Here is a 20924-nt window from a genome sequence, read left to right on the forward strand (position 1 = left end):
CCTAGCATGCCTGGGGGTGACCTGCTCCCAAGGCCCTAACTGTCATTGCCCTTATTCAGGAAGCTCTTTAAAACTTAGGGGGGTTTTTTTGGTCAGTTTTCTAGAATTCAGGAGGAGGGCCATAGGGAATACTTTTCCTTTGGATTCTCTTAAGAATTTGGCACTTATAAGAAAATGGCACTTATAAGAAAAAAGGAGTTGGGGAAATCCCCCGCAGTAACCCACTGAGGAATAATTCCCGCCCGACCACACCCATGGGGTGCTGTGAGGCAGGGAAGGGCGGACAGACCAGGCATCAGCAGTACAGGACTCAAGAGCAGGGGACAATTTGTGCCACTTCTCTGTGTGTCGGTCCCCTTGTCTGTAAAATGAGGCTAATCACATTCTCTTTGTGACACTGTGTCAGGTGAATGAAAGGAGACGACCCCACGGGAAGCTACCTTGTCACTATAGGGTGATGCAAAATGGTGAGCATAGGACCTCTATGACTTAAGATGGTTAATAACACTAGGGGTGCCCCCAAAATGTGTACACATGACTTGTATTCATCTTTGGTATCGGTATATATTGAGTATTGCAATTTTAATATAATTTTTTCCTTTTTAAAAATGTGTATACATTTTTGGGCACCCTCTGTATATTCTTGTCACTGAATATGCTGCCAGGCGCTGAACGATGATGACACTGATCTGTAGTCATTTTTTGCTTTTTTCCCTCCTCCACAATCTCATACTCGCCATCAGGCCCAAAGAGCTGGTGAGAAGCTAGAAGAGAAAAGCACCCCCCACACATGCACCCTGTCCCAGGAGGCTGAGGACCTGCGCTCTCCAGGAGCTCTGTGCCCCAAGCGGTCATCCCTTTACTTTCACACCATCCTTTCCAGGAGTAGCCTTCTCCCTCTTGGAAATGAATTTCAATCAATTCCATTCTCCATGGGAACGGGGAGGACACTGGCCTAGACAAATCCTGAGCTACAAGCCTTTCAGCCATACTGCAAACACATTTTACAGCTCCACCCATTTTCCTTCCGTGATCCATTGTGGCTGCTCTATTCAGGCTGTGATCAACCCCAGTGCAGCAGAAGGAAGGCATCCCAGGTGTTGGGGGGCTCTGAGGCTCCAGCCCTGGTCTCACTGTGTCCTCTCAGCTGCTGAGTAACATATAGCCCCTCTCGGGGCCTCAGTTTCCCCACCTGTAAGATGAGGGGTGATTAATGTTCTAGGCAATATCTCAGGGCCCCTCCGGTCCTAATTCCTCCAATTCTGGGAAATCCGTTTGCATTTCCTGACTCATGTTGACGTGGAGGAAGCGGCTTGTGCCCCAGGTTGAGCTGAGGGCCACCTGTGTGCCTTTCGGACAGTGACGCAGGGGGCCTGTGTGCACTGTGAGGGCGGGGACCTCACCCGGCCCCAGGGCATCCCTGGCACTGAGGAGGCATCTGACAAGCAAGTGCTCACTGGACTAGCGTCGCAGAGCAGCGCCCGGCCTACGCTGCGGGAAGGAGGCTGTGGTGGGGAGGGGCAAGGCTCCACTCACATGGGGCGTGGAACATGACGAGGACAGAGGAGTGTTCCTTCACAAACTGGTCAAAGTCTTCGTCGGTCAGGTGATAAACGGAGCCGCCCTCATCTGCCCAGGGAGTCTCGGGGACCTGGGGCTGTGGCGGCTGCGGACTGGAAGACCAAAAACAGGCAGAGCTCAGAGCAAGCCCCGGGCCTGAGCAGCCCTTACAAAATCCAGCCCCCTGGCACGAAGCCCCACCGGCGCGGCGCGGCCGGCTTCAGGGGCTCACCAGGATCCCCCCCTGGTGGAGGAGCAGAGGGGTGAGTGGTCTGGCCCTGCTCACCTCACTGTCCCCTCAAAGCCCCAGAGAAGTGCTTAGCCAAATATCCCATCACAAACAGTGGCGTTTAGCTACAGCTCTCTAGGCAGCTCGGGAAATCTCACTGCTTCCCAGGAATCTGGGGGTTTGTGAGCTTTCAGTCTCTTTCCAATTTTCAGCAAACTGACAAGAATAAATAGAAGAGTGGACAGTGACCTTTGGAAAGCTCCCTGTTGTGTTTAGTAGTGCCCCACAGGGCAGGGAGGGGGGAGAGGGACGACTAGAGAGGAGGGAGGTGTGCGTGGGAGTGAGGAGGAAAGCGAGGCTGTCACATGGGTGCCCAGTGTGGGGGGAGGTCACGATGAGGAAGAGTAGGGCCAAGGGAAACAAGGCTGGGGTACCCTCCGTATGAAAGCGTCTCCATTACATCACAAATGCTTCCTAGAGACCAGGAACAAAGTTATCTAGTTCTCCCAGAGACAGAGTGCTGGAGCAGCAAGAGCCGCTTGAAGTCTGTTCAAATCTCGACTGCACCACTGTGGGCTGCAAAACCTCAGGAAGCTGCCTAGCTTCACTGGAGTCTGCTCCCGTCTAGGATCACCGAGGTGCTGGTATGTACGTCACCAGCTGTCTGAGCAGGGAGGCTGGCAGGCGCCCTCTCTCCCTCCAAAGTTGAGGACAAGCCTGCCAGCGACACAAACTCCCTGCTGCTTTACTGCCACCAACACCTTAATTGCTGCTTTGAAAAAACCCTTTAGGATGACAAATGTGAAAAGACAACCATTGCTTCCTGCTTTTGAAAAACCTACAATAGAGAAAAATGTCAAGTTCCAGCAGCCAGAGCTGAGAATTCATGAGAGCGGTGTGGCTGACACTATGGAATCCACCGCCCCCACGTGGCCCCCACAGTGGCACCCGCCACCCTCACAGCAGGGCCTGAGTGTACAGCACCTCAGAAGCCCTCTCTGGTGCTTCTGACTGGGCCCTGCTGGCAGCCTTAGACACCCTGTCCCAAGCAGTGGGATGCCGCGGGGAGATGGCAAATCACGCTCAGCCGTAGTACAACCAACATCAGACCCGGTGGTGGCAAAAATCGAGCTCCAGAATGAGTCACCAGCCAGACAATGGTCCCAGCCTAACAGAAGGAAACCTGGGCTCCTAGACTTGGGTCAAAACACCAACCCCTCAAAACACCACCAATTCCACTTCAGGGAATTTATCTTTACAATACACCTGCACACATCAAAAGTATGTGCATTCAAAGGTATTCATTGTAGATGCTTTGTCATGGCAGAGACTGAAAATAACCCCGTGTCCATTGGCAGGAGATGGTTAGATACACGGCAGTCCCTCCACACAAGAGAGGGCAGAGCATGGCAAAGAACAAGAAAGCTCCACACACGGATGTGGACTGTCTGCTGGGATGCACATAACAGTGCTAGCAAATTCAGGACAGATAAATAAAATATATATACTCACATCTGCTTGCATCTGCATAAAGAAGCTAATCAAAGTTATTACCCCCAGGGGGTGGGAGGGAGAATTGGATGAAGGAAACAAGTGGAAGCAAGACTTTGCAATGTATAATTTTTAAGTATATTTTTAATTATGTGACTGGAACCTATTCAAATATTAAAGTAACTTTTAAAAATCCAGCAAGAGCATACACACTGAATGGAGAAGCCATGGCTTAGCAGCAGTACAAGCATATGAAAATGCCTGAGAAACTTCTAGCTGAACATGGAGAACACACTCCATAACTACTAATACAACACGACAGGGGTATTTTTTTTTTTTAAGTATGAAGCCACAGGAGCAAAAAGAAGAGGAAAGAAGACAATAAAGAGAGGGGGGAAAAAAAGTCTTTGCAATTTTAGAAGCTAGAAAAATGATGTACCAACAAACAGAGGGCAGACACCTAAGTACTGGGTGCAGAGAAGGTGCGAGAGCTGCAGAAGCGCAGCGACGTGCTGTGCGGGGCTCAGGCGCCAAAGGCCCCACAGGCCCCATGTCCTCGCAGCGGGGCTGTGGCCTGGGACTGAGAGCCGCTGGGCCCTCAGAGCCTGGCTCCCACTTGAGCAGCCAGGTAAGCACCCCTCTCCCACCCAGCAGACAACAGGAAGTTTACTTTCGGGAGAGGACTGCAGAGCTGGGCATAGTGGTAAGACTAACTGGAAAGGGAGGGATCGATTAGAAGAAGTCTGAGGCCAAACACTATTACCGAATTATGCTTTCTACTGTCTCACTCCTTAAAACTGGGGCTCCCTCTTATCTCTGGACCTCCTACACCTAACACACAGCAGATACCCAATAAATGCTTTTTGAAGAAATGGTGGAATGAGCAAAGAATGGTTCAAGGAACCGGAGGTGTTTAACCTGGAGAAGAGAAGCTCTGGGGAATAGCGATCCTACAGTATCTCAGACTGCATCAGGAAGAGACATGATTTATTTTCTATAAAGGAGAACCAACACCAACAACTGGAAGCTCCAGGGAAAAACTTCAGCTCACGAGAAGTAAGAACCTTCTATCTACAGCAGAGGGGCAGGACAGTGAGCTGAACTGAGAGTCAGAAGACCTGGGTTTGAGTCTTAGTTCCTCCATTTTCCACCTCTAGGGGCTTAGGGAACCAACCTAACTTAAAACATCTACAGAACAGTATATTTGTGAGCTTTTTTTAAATCTACCTCTCAGGTACACCTAGTGAGATAATGAACGTGAGACAGTACTTTGCAAATGTAGAAAGTACCACCCAAATATTCCTGGATATCATTCATAACCTAAATTATAAAATTCATTCAAATCTGAATGGGTGGCCTCCAAATGAGCCACAGCCCTGTTCTCTGAGGGGTTTAAGTGGGACTGAGGTAACTCCATCTATCCTAGAGGTGATGCAAACATGAAAGGGAACTGCTGGGGGCAGACTCCCTGATTCTGACATCCCCTTCCCATCCTGCCACTCGGAGTTGTGGGGCTCCTTCATACAAAGCAGATGCTTGCCTCAGGCAGATGCCTCTGCCACGGATGAAAAGATACAACTCTAAGCCTTACAAGAAAACTCTGTGTTTGTTTTCAGCCTGCTTCTGGTTAGTGTAAAAATACACAGGCAGGAATGGATAGCTAGGTGGGATTGCTACTTCTGCACACTCTACCTGCCATGCCCAATTCAGTAGCATGAAATCTGCGGAGAGGGGAATGAGAAATGCAGCCGTCAGGAACACAAGAGGACACAACTGCCTCAATGGTCAGTGTACCCCACAGTCCTTGCACACTTGACACCAGGGACGCCCCGCCCGGCCTCTCACCGTGCCCACCAGCCAGGGTCACTTGTCAGAGGGTGAGATCTGGACTCCTCTCTCCTGAGCTTCTGCAAGTCATCCGGAGAATTAGGGAGGCTGGATCCACCCTCATCCTCTCCCCCGGGCTGCCATAAGCCGTGAGCAATGGAGAGGCCCAGGGGAGCAGCACAGGGAGGCCGGAAAGGTGGGTCACTGCTACCCACCAGCATTTGGAAGAAATCTGGTAAAGACTTAAAACTCTAGCACACAGAGCTGGGTATCCAGGAGGAAATTCGCCAAAATATCACAACACATTATCTTTGGGCAATGAGGGTGGAGGCATTTTTGTTTAACTATATTTTTGAGTTTTTCTATAATAACATACCTCACTTGAATAGCCTTAAAATCTGTTTTTAAAAAATTAAGCCACTTGGCAGCACAGTGGCATTGCTAGCTCTTGATGGGGTAGAGGATGAGGCAGCTCAGTGGGGGGCCTTCAGGCGGGGTCCTTGCCCGGCAGCGCTGGGGGAGCAAGCTGTAACCATGTCTTTGGAGGAGCTGCCCTCACACGTATGGCCCTGACACAGTGATCAGGTGGCCGGGTGGCTCTGGAGGGGCTGCCCAGGGAGACACAGGTGCTGTCTTCCCTTCCCTGGAGTTTTCCCACCAAGCTTCTCAGCTTGGAGACCCAGGGTGAACTGCAAGCTGCTAACAAGGTGGGTGAGGAGAGGGAGGAAGATGGCAGTGGGAAGTGGGGAGGCAACAGCCCAGGACAGAGATTGGGAGGCAGCCCTGGGTTTTGGACAGGCCAGAGCCAAGGCCGGTGAGGGGTGGCGGTGTGCTGAGAGCCGGGGTGGGGGACAGACGGCCGGCCACAGGAGGAGATAATAACCTCTCAGATGTGTTCCCCTTGTCGACAGTGAGTAAGCAATTCTCAACACTTTTTTAAAAAAACAAACCTTATCCTTCCAGAAATATCTGAGTGTATTTTGAAACCAGAAAAGGTTAAAGAAGGGGAGGGAAGCAGACAGATTTTATGCTCTGGTGACAAATGAGATTGCTATTTGTTGAAAGCTTCTCCCAAAGCAGAGTGAGCTCTGCCTGGCTGGAGGAGAGGACATGCTTATTATCAAAGGAAAAAGGCAGATAGGGAGCAGAAGGCCCAGGTTCAGACAATGAATACGTGATAATGGGGAGCTGCCTTCCTGGGCAGGGGCTGCAAATGAGGAAATACATGGGGAAAGAGATGTGAAATGACCCCAAGAAATAAAAGATGCTATGCAAACATGTGCTCTCACTGTGTTTTATCTCCTGGGCCCTCGGAAACTGACAGAAGACTGAGAGTTTCAACTTCTAGAATCTAACAGTTTTTTTCCGGTGGGTTTTTTTTTTTTTGGTACAAAATTCATCCTTTCCCATTCTAGAAATACATATTTTCAACCTCCACATCTTTGGATAACAAATTCTTTAAGCCTGTGACCCACTGATGATGTTAATAAATATCCACCACGCTGGCAACTGGAGGAAGGGGAAGGGGCTCTGAGCAGAACTCAAGAGAGCGAATCTGGACGGTGGGAGCTGCTGCCAGGTGGGACAAGCTACTCCACCGCTGTGCGCAGTTACCTCATTCATAAAATAAGGGTAATAATAACATCTTCCTTATAGAGCTGTTCTGAAGGTTGCATGAGAATCCACATAAGGTGCTTAGAACAGTGTCAGCCACCAAGTGGAGCCCTGAAAATGTTAGCTGTTACTATTCCAAGAACTATGCACAAATAATCATATGCTGGCAGTGACTGGTAAGTGATAAACTGATGCCAGGCCAAACGTAAAGCGAGCCGGGTGAGTGGTCACCTGGGATGGCTTGCGGAGGCTTCCAGTAGGTGGCCCTGACCCAGCTCCGGGCATGAGGGAGACAGACTCCCCATCCAAGACACCAGTCAGGGTCCAACCATCATGCCAAAATCAGACGCTGAGCAGGGAGGGGCCTCCAGGTGAGGGGTGGTTTGGGTTAGAAGGATCTAATCACATTACAAAACAGGATGAAGCAATGTCTGTGGGGAGTGCCTGGTGAAGGGCAAAGTACTCTGCAAACCTAAGGCACTGGACTATTTCTTAGCCACACAGCACCTAATACAGTGTTATGTCTGAAATAAGCGTTCAATTGACAATTTTATTTTCAGAGAGACCTGCAGTGAAACTGCGCTCAAACCGGACATCCTGGGTGAGAAACACCTCTACCCGTAAGACAGAGAGTATGCAGAAAACATCTATTTGAAGTGCCGTCATCACAAGCAGACTCATACCAAATCCTCTTGACATCTGCGTCCTAAAATCATAGCGATCGCTCCCCTCACCCAGGCGAAACTCGGAAACAGCTGTATGGGCATCGCAACAGGTCCTTTCCTTTCCTTGTTCTCTTCCCCAAAGCCCAGCCAGACCCTCAGCCAGAGCCCTGTGAGCAGGGACCACCCTGAGGCCCGGCAGATGCCCCTCCCTCTGGGCAGCCGCACCCCCAGGCCAACCCCCAACTTACTTCTGCAGCCAGGCCACAATGTCCTCGGCTGTGGACCCATAGTTGTCATACTGGAACAGAAACCGTCCTTTCCTGTGAAACGTGGAGAGACAATGTGGGCTCAGCCGGGGACGCAAACACCATCAAGGGGGGGCGAGCACCAGCAGCGAAGCAGGGGACTTACTCGAAGTAGCAAATGGTGGGGTAGCCACGGACGTTGAACTCCTCCTTGATGTTTTCAAATTCTGAGGGGTAGATGTTCATCCCGGCCAGCACCTGGGAGCAGAGGGAGAACAGACCTGTCCATCCTCTGCCCCTCAGACACTTCACATTGTCCATGCGCTTCCTGTCCAGCTGTCCCACCAAAATGACGAGGACATGATGAACGGGACAAAGCCCCACAGACTGACGTGCAGCCCAGGGCAGCGGGAGAACAAGGCCAGGTAAGCCATCTGGGAATGATGGCCGACAGCTCTGGAAGCGGCATCTGGGCCCAAGTGTTGCCCTCCATACAGGGGTTCCCTTTTACCTGCCGTGCAAGAAGAACCACCCGAGTACAAAAACAAAGTTCTGGGGGTTGAAGGAGAACCTGGCCTTGCTACCATATTCAAACAGACGCTGGAGCGGGACCACTGCCACCCAAGTACATATGATGCCTTTTCTTTGCCCACATCAACTAAGGTTGCATTCTACTCCCAAGCTATGGAATCACCACTCAGACACTCCACAACGTCCTTGGACATCTTCTTGGATACCTCGTGGCCTGTCGTCAATCTGTCCACCTGGGCTCGTGCATGACGTTCTCAGACCTCACAGCTTTATGTGGCCAAGGACAGTGTGTGGTTCTCATGATGATCCGCCTGCCTAACTCTCCTCCCTCCAGACCTTGCTAGGTCTCCCCAGCTCTCTCTCTTCCTGTTTCTGACCATCATCTACAGCCTGACTTGACCATCATCTCCAAAGTCTGAACATGTTCTGGTTGCAGGGGTCCACATAGCCAATACCCCTATATGGGAAAGGAGAATTTTAGTAGCTGTGTTACTGAAGACAAGGCTAAGTTCTAAGAACAACCCAGAATAGGGTCTCCTACAATGCCTTTCCTGAAGCAAGAACTTTCTTCTCTGGGGCAGGATCAGGCGCCCAGAAAGAGGACTTTGAATGTGTTCTCACAAGAGAATGCAGCGTGGCCAGATCCAGGAAGGGCTGTTCCCCAAAGCAGGGCTGCAGAGAGAAGAGGGGAAAGGAAGTTCAAAACAGCCAGGAGCAGTTACAGAAGCAGTGAGAAGAAACCCAGGAAGCTGAATTTTACTGAACAATACATAAGGACGCATAGAAAGAGAAAAAGGAACCAGTAGTTTCCTCAGACAATGAATTTGATTCAGAAGACAGTTTCCACTTAGGAGTATGTGACCTTGAGCAAGGAACTCACCCTCACTGAGGTTCCTGGTTTGGAAGATGTGGGTGATGAGACCATCACAGGACCCTTAAGAGAACTGAATGAGATGATCCATGCCAGAGGTTTCGGCACAAAACTGGGGCTCAATACTCCTCAAGTTCTTTATTTCCTACCACATTCTCCCGGTGATGGAAGCCACCTGTGCCTCTGGCAGCTCCATCCCTAGAGGCATCTAAATATGTCTTTCCAACTGTTTTCAGGGCCTAGCACAGTGCCTGGCACACAACAGGTGCACAATAAATGCTCGCTACAGCACTGGTTTGTTTTTGTTTTTGTTTTTTCTTCCAGCCCATTTTGGGATGCTGCAAGGAATACAAGAAAAATGCGCCTGAAATAGAACTTACATGAAGCCCTGAAACCCTCTAAAAGCCATTCTGTTCATTTCCCCAGACTGATTCAGCAGCCTTTCCCAGTAATAATTGTCTACTTTAGAGTTCTTTTTTTACGTTTAATTGATCTCCCTAGTGTCAGTGCACACCCGCTACAAGATTAATCTTCCACACCCTCCTCTTTCATTCTATCACTTCCCTGCACAAAACCTTTCAAGCCCACGAATACAGGCAAAAGTTGAATTCCACACACAAAGACCATATGGTCCCTACCTCATTTCTGAATTCTTCTTTCTTACAAAACCTTTAATTATACACCTGCTAGGGTCTCGATTTCTTATTCTCCCAAGAAAGAGTCTGAGATTTCTGCACAGGAAAAAAGTTGGACCATGGTAGACGGGAAATATACCACTGTGGCCAGGAGGTGGGATCAGGGTCATGATGCTGGGTTTGAACTCTAACCCCTTACTTAGTAGATGCATTTTCTTGAATAAGTCACAGGTGTCTCTGTGTCTCAGTTTCCTCATCTGCAAACACGTCCTGTGGATGCTGTGATGATTATATGAAATAGTACCGTGTTTCCCTGGAAATAAGACCTAGCTGGACCATTAGCTCTAATGTGTCTTTTGGAGCAAAAATTAACGTAAGACCCGGTATTATATTATACCCAGTATTATATTATATTATATTATATTACACCTGGTCTTACATTCTATTAAAATAAGACCGGGTCTTGCATTAATTTTTGCTCCAAAAGACACATTAGAGCTGATGGTCCGGTGATATCTTATTTTTGGGGAAACACGATACAAGTATCGACAACACTCAAAACACATTAGATCTTTCCATTAATACTAAGAGACTCTGCAATTCTGCTCTCATTTTCAGAACACCCGCTGTGCCCTTACTTTGTGTCTTCTAGTGCCTTTTCCTAGCATGCCCACTCCCCATTATCTCAGCTACCACCGAGACTCAGCCGTCCTTTAAGGCAAATCAAATCCCACCTTCATGGGTGGCCTGTCTAAACCACCTTTGCTTGGGAAGAACTCTCAATTTTCCTAGTTTCTGTAGCACTACTGTACCACTTTGGGGACATTCATTAGTTAATGAGATAAATATTTTTTGAACAACTACGTACTATTACTTTTTGGAGTTTGTGAAGTTGAATGAGGTAAAACTGGTCTCAGCCTAAAGAGATGTTAAAGCCACAGAACATGACACTGAGCCACATGTGCCTGGGACCATTCACTTGGCACAACACGCTCTTCCTCATGTTCAGCCCATGTTGTGACAGGAATGGTCACGGAAGCGCCACAAGGCCGGAGGCACATGAGCCAGTGCCCCAAAGAGGGTAAGACTGGCACAGATGTTCCAGGAAGAGAAAATGGAGGCCCCAGAAATGGGGGCCATGTTAGTTTAACTGGACTGTGGGACACACAGAAGAGGAGCAGTAAGAGAAGGCTGGGTGAGTTCACTGAGGTCACTTTGCCTAAGAAACCAGGACTTCACTCAAGAGGTGCTAGAGAGCTACTGAGGGTTTCCCAGCTGCATATTCTGAAGCATAGAGATTGGGCTGCAGAGGGAACGTGCAGGGCAGGGAGACAAGTTAGCAGTGCTTGGCAGCAACCCTGTGTGGGTTACCCACGGCTTGACTCAGGACAGTGGGCAGGAGGCCACAGAGGCTGAAGGGCAGAGATGTATGATGCTTGGGCAAGTTGGCAGTGGAACCTGGGGGTACTCAGGAAAATCATGATGAAAAGCTGGCAGTCTACAAGATGGAAAGAGACTGGACTTTATTTTGACATCCTGAATTTGGGACACAGGGAGAAAAATCCACACCAAGATGTCAAACAAGCAGTCTGACACGTGGTACTAGAGCTTAGGGACTCAGGCTCTATGGAACGACATTATGTTGAAGCTATGGAGGTAGATAAAAATCACTGAGGGACAGACCATAATGAAATAAGGCAAGTTCAGTGCCAGGCCCTGTTGCAATGTGTTAATACGAAAGAAAAGAGGATGGAAACAGTACCTGGGGAGCACCACCATTTTAGTGCGTGGGAGGAACGGTAAGCACAGAGCAGTCGGGTGTTAATCATCCATATCTGTGAACCGTCTGGAGGTTCTAGAGCCGTCTCCCCACTCCAGCCCATTTGCTCTTCACAACACCCCAGTGAGGAAGGCAGGGTGGCCACCATCATCATCATCCCCATTTCACAGATGGGAAAATGCAGGCTCCAAGGCTCGTTGCCCACGATCTCCCAGCCAGTTAGTGAGAGCTAGCACCAGCGTCTGATTTGCACAAATCTGTCACCATGACCAACCCATTTCATGGTGTTTATGCCCAGAGGGTCCATCATGGCCAAGGCTAACGAGAGACTCACTGGGGACGCCTATCTGGCAAGGCTGGGAAGAGAAGGCATGCAGGAACGGGCTAGTTCTGAGGGCTCCTCTGATCAGGGAGCAGCAACAGCTGCTGACGAGCATGTCAATTAGCAGGGGCAGATGGGACAAACACCGATGATTCACCAGACGTGAGAGCAGAAAAGAGGCAGATCGGAGTTCGGAAAACGGCCAAGGCTGTGCATCCCTGACCTGGCCTGGCTTCCGTCTTAATGACATCATCACATTGGATACTTCCCAAGCATCTGTAGGAGAGGAAGATTTCTGACCCTTGCCATAGCCATGGTCAGCCAAACGGGCTTAAAGCTGATGTTTCAGTGGTGGGGAGGGAGCGAGTTTTGGTTTCTGTGGACTATCAGCCCATCTCCCCACCTCCGGTTGCCCCGTTTCTGGGGAGCCGTGGCTGTACCATGTGCCTGGGCCTCCAGGGGCCTCCTGCAGTGAGAGGGTGGTGTCCACAGTGGCCAGGCCCTTCCCCCTGCATGGGGCCGGGAAAAGGTAAGAACTTTCCAAAGGAAAACAAAAGTGCTTCCCTAAGAAACTAAGGGGAAAACAGAACAAAACAACCCCCACCCCAAAATACAGAAGGAAATGGATGCGTTTACACAACACAGAAGCCTAACACCTGGCCAAGGCTGAGCTTGACTGGCCCAGCTCGCCAGGTACCTGGACAATCCCACTGACCTTTCTGTAATGTTGTCTAGGGAATTGGGAGACTGACATTTTCTATTTCTTGACCTGGGCCCAGGCAGGAGAAGCAGGTTCTGTTTCTTCTAGTTGCTTGTGTGTTTGTTGTTTGGAAGCACATACCCTTCACACAAGTCATGTTCAGGGCGACCCTTGCAAAAGAGCCCAGGGCCAGGAGGGAAGGCCTTCCCCCCACAAGCTTCCTTCCCACGTTGTCTCTGTCCTTAATAACTGATTCTCTGATTTCCTTTAAAAAGAGGCACAGCGCTTTTAATGTCAATATAGAGCTTAAACTAAAATGTACCCGTGAATAGTAAGCCACACCCTCATTTGTTCATTTATCAGCACGTATTGGGTACCGACTATGAGCTCGGCCCCAGGCTCTGTACTGAACAAACAGACATGATTCCAACAGCCCCTGTGCTCAAAAAGCACACATTTCAGTGAGAAAATCATAATGAGTATCAACTGGTGAACAACGTGATCTAAACCAAAAGCAAAGATGGGCAGACGTGGCAGTACGTGGCCAGGGCAAGCTCTGCGGGAGCGGCCTGTAGGAAGCCTGAGTCTGGCAGGAAGATGTAAATGCAGCACGGGGTGAGAATCTTCTACAAGGTGCACGAGACTGGCACCAAGACCTCGTCTGCTTCAAAGGGGCCGGCTGGGTAACTTGTGATCTGATTAGAGCTGTTTACCCTCCCTCCACTGCACAAGTTTGGAAGCTGAGAGGAGCAGTTTTCTAAGTATACTGTGTGGGTGCATGTGGGGAGAACACTGTGGGTAATTAAGTCTTTTCTCCAGGCAAAATCATCTTAAAATACGGCGTCTACTGAGGCCCCAAAATGTGAAGTGAAACTTCCCCACAGTAATGTTTGTGCTCCCCACAGCTAAACATCTGCAGGCAAGTTGCTAAAAATTCATTAGGGAGAAACAAGCGGGACCTTGGTATCCACCGGAATGAGGTCAAAAGAGAAAGCACTGGTTCTTTGCAACTCAATCTTGCAGCCATCTAGCAGGGCTGTCAGCATGCCCAGGTGCTGCCACGGAACCTTTTTAAATGGACTTTGAACAAATTACCAACTTCATTGGATCCACAAAGATTATGAGGCAGTTTTAAGACTCAGAACTCCCTTAATGGGCCTTTGGCCGGCCCTACTGAGATGGCTGCCCTGGATGACCTTTCATGAAAGGTGTATGGATTTTCCCAGAGGAGCTAGCAGTTCTTTTTCTGTTGCCACCAAAAAAACCCAAAAACAACTAAACAAAAAAACCCCAAACCTCTGTGGCTCAGGGTTAAGTACAAAAATGGACAGACTTACGGCACAGAAGAGACACGCCCGGCGGGGTAGGGGAGACACAGAGGTGACGTGGACCGTCAGTGACTGATCCTCAGCACTGCGTGAGGTCTGACGGCCCGGCCTCCCCACCTCCCTCGCTGACCATCCTGTTGCCCCTACCTGCTCTGTAGGCTCCTCTTCCCTCTTATGTCCCCTAAAGGTGGGCACCCCCGAGACAACCTTATCTCCTGTCTGCTCTCCCCCCGCACCCCCTGCACACTCCCCTTCAGACACTGAAGGCACGCTCAGGGCTCCCACAAGAACCAAGGAACCCTGTCAGGCCCAGGCAGGAGACTGCCTCATGAACCTGCTGTGCTTTGGGCCACCACTGGTGTCACCGTGCCCCTTTCCTGGCATTGGGAGCCTGGGCCCACTTTGGAGCCCTGCCCCAGTAATTCTGGACTCCTGGATGGTCTGTCCCTGGGCGGCTGGCCTCCCAGCAACACCCCATGTACTTCTTGCTGTTGTCCTGGCTATTTCATCACTGTCCTATGACAGGCGCCAAACTCTCCGGGTCCCAGTAACTCTACAGAGTTCTCAACATTCCCTGAGGACAGGTCTCTGAAGCCCATGCCCGGGTCAGTGGAGTCTGCAGTAGGGTAAGTCCTCCTCATGATTTCAAAACCTGCCCTCCCCTCACCCCTACCATCTCCCCAGGGAGGGAGAGGGAGAGGTCAGGAAGCAGCCAGCCCTGCCCGGCCCATGGTGTCTCACTTACAAAGTGGCCTCGAAGCTGGCTCGCAGCCTTCTGGAAATGTGGCATTATCCTCTTGCACATGCTGCACCCTAGTCACAGGCAGGAAAAAAACCAAACTCGGTTACAGGGGGTGCTGGGCCCTGTGCTCTGCCCTCCCTCCCCTCGGGCCGACCTCGACCAACAAACATTTACCCAGCTTCCAGGCGCGCAGAATGGAACCAGACTCCAGGAACACGTAAGGAACTGGAGGCAGAGTCCCTGGGCCCCAAAGACCTTACAGTCTCAATGGCATGAAACAGGACATGGCCCAGGAGTCACTTAATAAACCTGGGACCAACTGAGCACATGTGACACAGCTGGAGAAGGGCAAAGCACTGAGTAATTCTGAGCTGACAATGAGTTCCACAGGAATGAAAGGAGCCAGAAGAGGTGCCAGGAGAATACCCCCTTTCTGCACAGCTAAAAGCCTCCCTGCACAGCCCAGCCAGGGGCTGCAAATGAACCTGAATCAGATGCCATTAGGAAGAAACATGTGCAACCACAACTACACTGACTGGGGACTCTTTTCCTTCATTGACAAGGAGAATTACATAATGACTGGAGGTGGCTCCAGCCCCATGGGAAGAGTGGCAGGCCGGGATCAGAACACGGGAGTGCTCCTCCTCCCCCTGCTGGCTGGACGGCCGTGGACAGGTCACCTCCTCTCTCTGGGCTACTGCTCCTGGCAAGTAGCAGTCTGATGGGGTCAGATTAGACAATTCTGACGTCGGAGGATTCTGTGATGTCTTTGGCTCCACCCTCTCTGGGGTCCTGGGGTCCATTGCTCACACTCCTCTCCTGGGGTGGTGAGGCCTCCCCACGGCTTGCAAGACTCAGGGCCAAGACAGCCAGGCCTCAAACACCTACTACTACATCAGTGACCTTAATTTAAACCCATCGCTTTCCTTCAACCAGAGCAGGCCACCTATCAGCCTAGATCCTGAAGGACACAGCACCAGTTTCCTCGGATGCAAGGAATTCCGACATGCCAGGCTGTTCCTCTTTCTGACAGCCACTCTGCTGCAAAACAGGCTTTGAGATGCAGCTGAAGGCTGCGGACACCAAAGCTGCCTGGAACCCCCCGTCAGGCTGGCTGTCATCTCAGCACGGCACAGTGGGGACAGGGCCATGCAGAGGCGGGCTGAGAAGCTCTAATCCATGTTTAGCTAATGCTTTGGCAGACAGTGGGCAGAGTAACACAGATCAAAGAGGTGCTCATACCCATCGGGCCAGATTTAGACACTGGCGAGCTGTGAGCAGGTCAGACTCCCCCGGGACCACCTGAACCTCCCAGCACCAAACCTACTGGATAAGATGCGATGCGGGATATTTTGACATGAAGCTCTCAAAATGCCCACGGCCCCCTCCCTGGTAGTCGTGCCTAGCAGACAGATGGACACACACACACACCAGCATATTATGCCTGGGCTTCAGTTCCTGCCATTCGTTCAGCCTGAGCCTCAGACAGACTCAGGAGAGCAGGCACAGCTGTGAGGTCTGCTCGCAAGGCGCCCCCATGGTATCTGCCCTCAGAAGACAAGACGCTCCTCTCCCTAGTAACTGCCACCACACAGGGTCCCCACAAGAGTCATGAAGAAAGGAATGTGACACTTGTCCAAGGACTTTGTTCCTACTGTGAGGATTCAGAAGGGAGAATGGAAACAGGGACAATAATGCCACCTCCACTGGACACCTGTGCTCTCCCAGGTGGATGCCGGCAGGAGGGACGGACAACAGGAGGCTGCGTGGCAGAGGGAGGAGCTTGCTCTGGGGAGAAGGAACCCCAGGTCAGCATCTTCCCTTGACCACGCGCTGCCTGCGTGACCCTGGGCTACTGATGGAAGTGGTCTGAGCCTCAGCTTCCCCACCTGTGGAGTGAAGCCAGCACCTGCCCTATAGGCTGAGGGACAGAGCCAACACCTGGGAGGGCGGGCAGAGCCAGGCATACAGCAGGGGAGGCTCAGTCTACACAGGCCTGAGGGTTTGCCTCCCGGCCCCCTGGGGGAAACACTTCCATAGGGAAGAGAGGATGTCACTCCACTCCCCAGGAGGGAAAATTAGGGGCACACTTGCAGCCCTTCACTCACTCTTAACTTAGTGACTTGACACGATGGGGGGAGTCTGAAACCCACTGGACCACAGTCATCAGTCAGGAGCTTAATTTATTATCTGTTCCTACATGTGTGGCCTCTCTCTTCCAGCTCTGTCTGTAGCCTGCAGCAACAGTATCCCCCACGCCCTCCAAACAAGTAGTGCGTCAGCCAGCTATCTCCACGGGTGGAGGCCAGCTGTACTGGGGAAAGAAGGTATTGCGGGGGCAGGTGATAGAAGAGTAACAGGAAACTACCGGCCAAACCAGTTTCCAGTTGAACTTTACCAACAATACAGCTGGTACTGAGATTCCTATCTCAGTTTATCTTTCAACTGATTCACCTGGGAGGCAGGGGAAACATAAGACTAATTATCCCTCTCAAACCCCAAGGTTAGAGCAATCAGCCTATTATTTTCTCATTAATTCAGTCAACAAACATTTACTGAATAAATAGTAGGTCCTGGGGACCCAGATTCCTTGTCACAACTGAAGGCTCCCACTGCTTTTGGGTTCCTTCACCCCCAACATTATCAAAGGATCAGAGCCCTAGAAAACTTCCCAGTTTGGGACTTACTGTGTGTTCCAGGAATAAGTTGAATTATAAGGCCATGAAGGCTTGAGTGGATGAGTGTAATAAAAATCCAACTTTGTTTCATTAAAAACAACAAAAGAATCCTGGGGTTACCTGGGGACCCACGAGGCCATCCAATCTGACCCGTCCACTACGAGTTTGAACTTCACAGCTGAGTTTTCTCCCTGCCTCCCGGACTACTAATTGCCCTGGGCCACCTACAAGAAATCTAACTTTTCCTACCCAGCTTTCTGTTATGTAAAGATAATCACCGCCCTTACATCTCTGCCCCCGACTGAGATGAGTAGGATGGGCACCGCCAGACAGCCTGGGGAGTGGGAGTGGGTGGGGGCCATGACCACACTCAGCTGCAAACTGCCACTGAAGCACTGTTTCCATATAACTAGTGCCATTATACTGAAACCTGCATGCTTATGCCACGTATTGTATACCGCCGTACATTGTTTTAGTCTCATTTAACTGACGTGTTGAGTCCTGAAGGGTTCTGAGATAAACCAAAGGAGACCCATCCTCATCCTGTGTAGGCAGACAATTCATGAAGCGTTCGTGGTCAGGCAGTTAGTAAGGTCCCTCCAAGGAGTAACAAAAAGGGGTGAAACCCACAGTGTGAGGGATATAAATGATAAACGTCTAAGTTTTGCTTTGTCTTGTGCACCTGAAACTAATTAAAAAAATAAATAAATAAATAAATTAAAAAAAAAAAAAAAAAGGGGTGAAACCAACCAGTGAACATTAATAGAGAAAATGACCCAGGGTTAAAGTGTAGAGCCAGATCTCAAAGGAAGGGGGACGCCAGGGCCTCTGTCCATAGGCAGGCAAACCCCTGGGGCCAGAGAGTTGTCTGGGGGGAGGTCAGGTTGGGCTCAGCCAGCGAGCAACATGGGCTGGGAGAGGCTGTTTTCATGGTAAACAAGCCACAGGTCCAAGTCAGGCAGAACCCCACAGAAGGGCATCCAACAGGGAAGGCATGGCCACCAGGATGGGGATGGGAGGGGTCTTTGCTCACAGAACTTCTCAGGAAGGGGGACTGGAGGTGGGCTTTCAAGAGTAAACAAAACCCCAGTACCACAGCCTGAGCCCCATCTGAGCTATGGACACACATGGGCACACCCACACCCCACCACACACAACCCCCTCTTTCCAATCTTTTAGGGACTATGTACTTCACAGAACCACAGCTCTAAGGGCCTTACAGAGGCTCTAATCCAGGGCTTTTCAATCTGTGGGTTGGGACCCATTAGATCACAGGGGTGGTCCACATGGAATATCTGAGGCTTTGCAGGACACATTGTCAACTCCTCAGCTCTGCTGTCGGAGCTTGAAAGCAGCCACACACAAAGTGTAAATGAATGGATGTGGCTGTGTTCCAACAAAAATTAATTTATAAGAAAAGGCAGCCAACCCATGGGCCATAGTTTGCTGACCCTTTATTAGAGGGTTACGAAGTAGTAGGAAAAACCAATGACATCTTTTAAATAAAACAGGACAGAAAAGACAATATCAGTGTGCACTACATGTGGTACAGTGGATAGTAAGTAGTAACAGTAAGTACGGTTTTGTGAAACGTTTGTTTCAGCTTATTTATATATAATTACATATATATAATTTACATTGCACTGGGTGGCAATGTAAAATTTTTAATCCTGTGAATGCAATAAAAAGGTTTGAAGGCCCCTGCTCTGATCCAACCCCTTCTCTTACACAAATGGAAATGGAGGTGCAGAGAGGTGAAGACTTATCCAAGTTCACCCCGCTTGCTGGTGGTGGCACACCTGGAATTAGAACCCAGTGATCCTTTGCTATTCCCATGGCCTCCCGCTTCATACAGAGACTGGACCCAAGTACCGGGACTCTTTCTCCCTAGTCCTGATCCCGCCACCCCCTCAGGTGGCGCCAGCAGTGGCGTGCAGGAGCCAGAGCTGGAGGAGCAGCTGCCCCAGAGGCCGGCCAGGCTCTGGATGGTGAGCAGCACCCTGGACAGTGCACCGAGACCAAGCCACACAGATGGCAGGAAAGGGGCTTCAGGCACCCAGGAGGCACAGGGGCAGAGGAAGGCAGAGCTACCTGAGAGGAGACCATGTTGTTGCTGGGTGGACCTCGGGGTGGAGAGGGCAGAGGAATGCTGATTCTACTGAGAAACACTGATGTTGAAGCAGGAGGGGGAAAAGCCAGATGAAAAGCCAAGATGAAGGGAAAGAGGCACAGGTGGTGAAATGGATGAGTGACAAGATTCAGAGTCCTACGTGAGAGACCTGGGGCTCGTTCCCAGTCTCCCCACCCCACAACCCCCGGCTGCCCGGCCAAGAGTCTGAACTATGTCTGGCCCGAAGGAAAAATGTCACTCACAGGGGGCATAAAACATCATCAGGAGTGGCTTGTCTTCCTTCTTCAGGAGCCGTCTGAAGTCCTGAGGCACAAACAGAAAACACCACAGGTCACATACAACACAGTGACAGAGGGGCCACCTCCCTAGGAACCCACAGTGGTGCGAGGAGCGGATTGAGCACTTCAGAAATCCCACTGTCTGACTTGGAGATTGGGAGACACAGCACAGAGTCATGGCATGTCAGGAGCTGAAAGAAGCCCAGAGAAGATCTATTCTAGACCACCCTTGCGTATTACAGATGGGAAAACGGAGGTCCCCTGGGGAATTTCCAAGGCCCTGTGGTGGGCTTTCGGCTCCACCTGAACAATTATAAGTCTGCAAAGAGCTTTCTGTGTCCCAAGAGTTTGTCAACCAGGCCGCCCCTCTTTGTGAGGTCTGCGGAGCGGTTGTATTGTGGTGGGTGGTTGTTTTCAGGTAGGCCCACCTTGGCCAGATGGGGATCTGCTCGTCACAGGAACACAGGGTTAACCCCTGCCTGTTCATCTCTTTCCCCCCGCCCCAGGACCCTCCGCCACCATCTATGTCCCTGGAAGCCCACAGTATACAGGCACATAGGATACGAGGCATGCCCTCCACCCCCAGGAGGTTACAAGCTAAACTGATCATTTGTATGTGTAAAACCCTTAGAGCAGTGCCTGGCACATTATTAGGCAATCTGTAATTATTGGCTAAATAAATGCAATAAATGTAAAAAGGCAAAGGTCACAACAGTGCTAATGGAGACACTTCAGTGTCAAGCAGAACTGGACCCCTTTTTTTCCAGGGAGAGTCAAGGATGTTAAGGAAAATGGAAATCCATCACGGACTGCGGAGAAGCACCACAACAGAGCATGTTTTGATTAAAATGAGTTCCTCTAACCAGTTTCCATAAAAGAAAATTAGATGTTTTTCTCTTCTGAGTAATAAGGAAAATAAGAGGAAATTTCAAAATGCAGCTTTCTGGCAGCAACAAGACATTAGGTAAATAGATGATGGTACATCCCGCACAATGGAATACCACTGCATCATTAAAAACGATGAAGAGGAATATTTAATGTCACAATAAGATGTGCATGTTACATTAAGCGGGGGGGAAAAGCAAGTTACAAAACAGCATATAGCATGTAATGACAGTTTCGTTAATATTTATGTACGCATTATGTTGAAAGCCTGAAAGGCTACAGAAAATACCAGCAGTGGGTATCTCTCAATGGGAAGGAATGGGTTGATTTTTTGTTTCTTTTATGCATAAGCTATATTTTCTAAATTTTCAACGATGACTATGTATTACTTATAATTTTCCAGCTAGATAAA

General features: G+C 50.1%; 1 protein-coding gene across 2 annotated transcripts in view; it reads right to left on the reverse strand.

Moving 5' to 3' along the window:
• PDIA5 (protein disulfide isomerase family A member 5) overlaps positions 1-20924 on the reverse strand; it is an 83186-nt gene that overhangs the window by 23169 nt on the left and 39093 nt on the right. For both annotated transcript variants that reach the window (XM_019738984.2, XM_074330842.1), the window contains 5 exons: positions 19592-19652; positions 14544-14611; positions 7798-7889; positions 7635-7706; positions 1537-1673 (listed from right to left, as the gene is read on the reverse strand). In XM_019738984.2, coding sequence (XP_019594543.2) covers positions 1537-1673; positions 7635-7706; positions 7798-7889; positions 14544-14611; positions 19592-19652 — 430 coding nt within the window. The remainder of the gene's footprint in view (positions 1-1536; positions 1674-7634; positions 7707-7797; positions 7890-14543; positions 14612-19591; positions 19653-20924) is intronic.

The sequence above is a fragment of the Rhinolophus sinicus genome, linkage group LG01 (assembly GCF_036562045.2).
Source record: "Rhinolophus sinicus isolate RSC01 linkage group LG01, ASM3656204v1, whole genome shotgun sequence".
In the NCBI taxonomy this organism is placed as follows: Eukaryota; Metazoa; Chordata; class Mammalia; order Chiroptera; family Rhinolophidae; genus Rhinolophus; species Rhinolophus sinicus.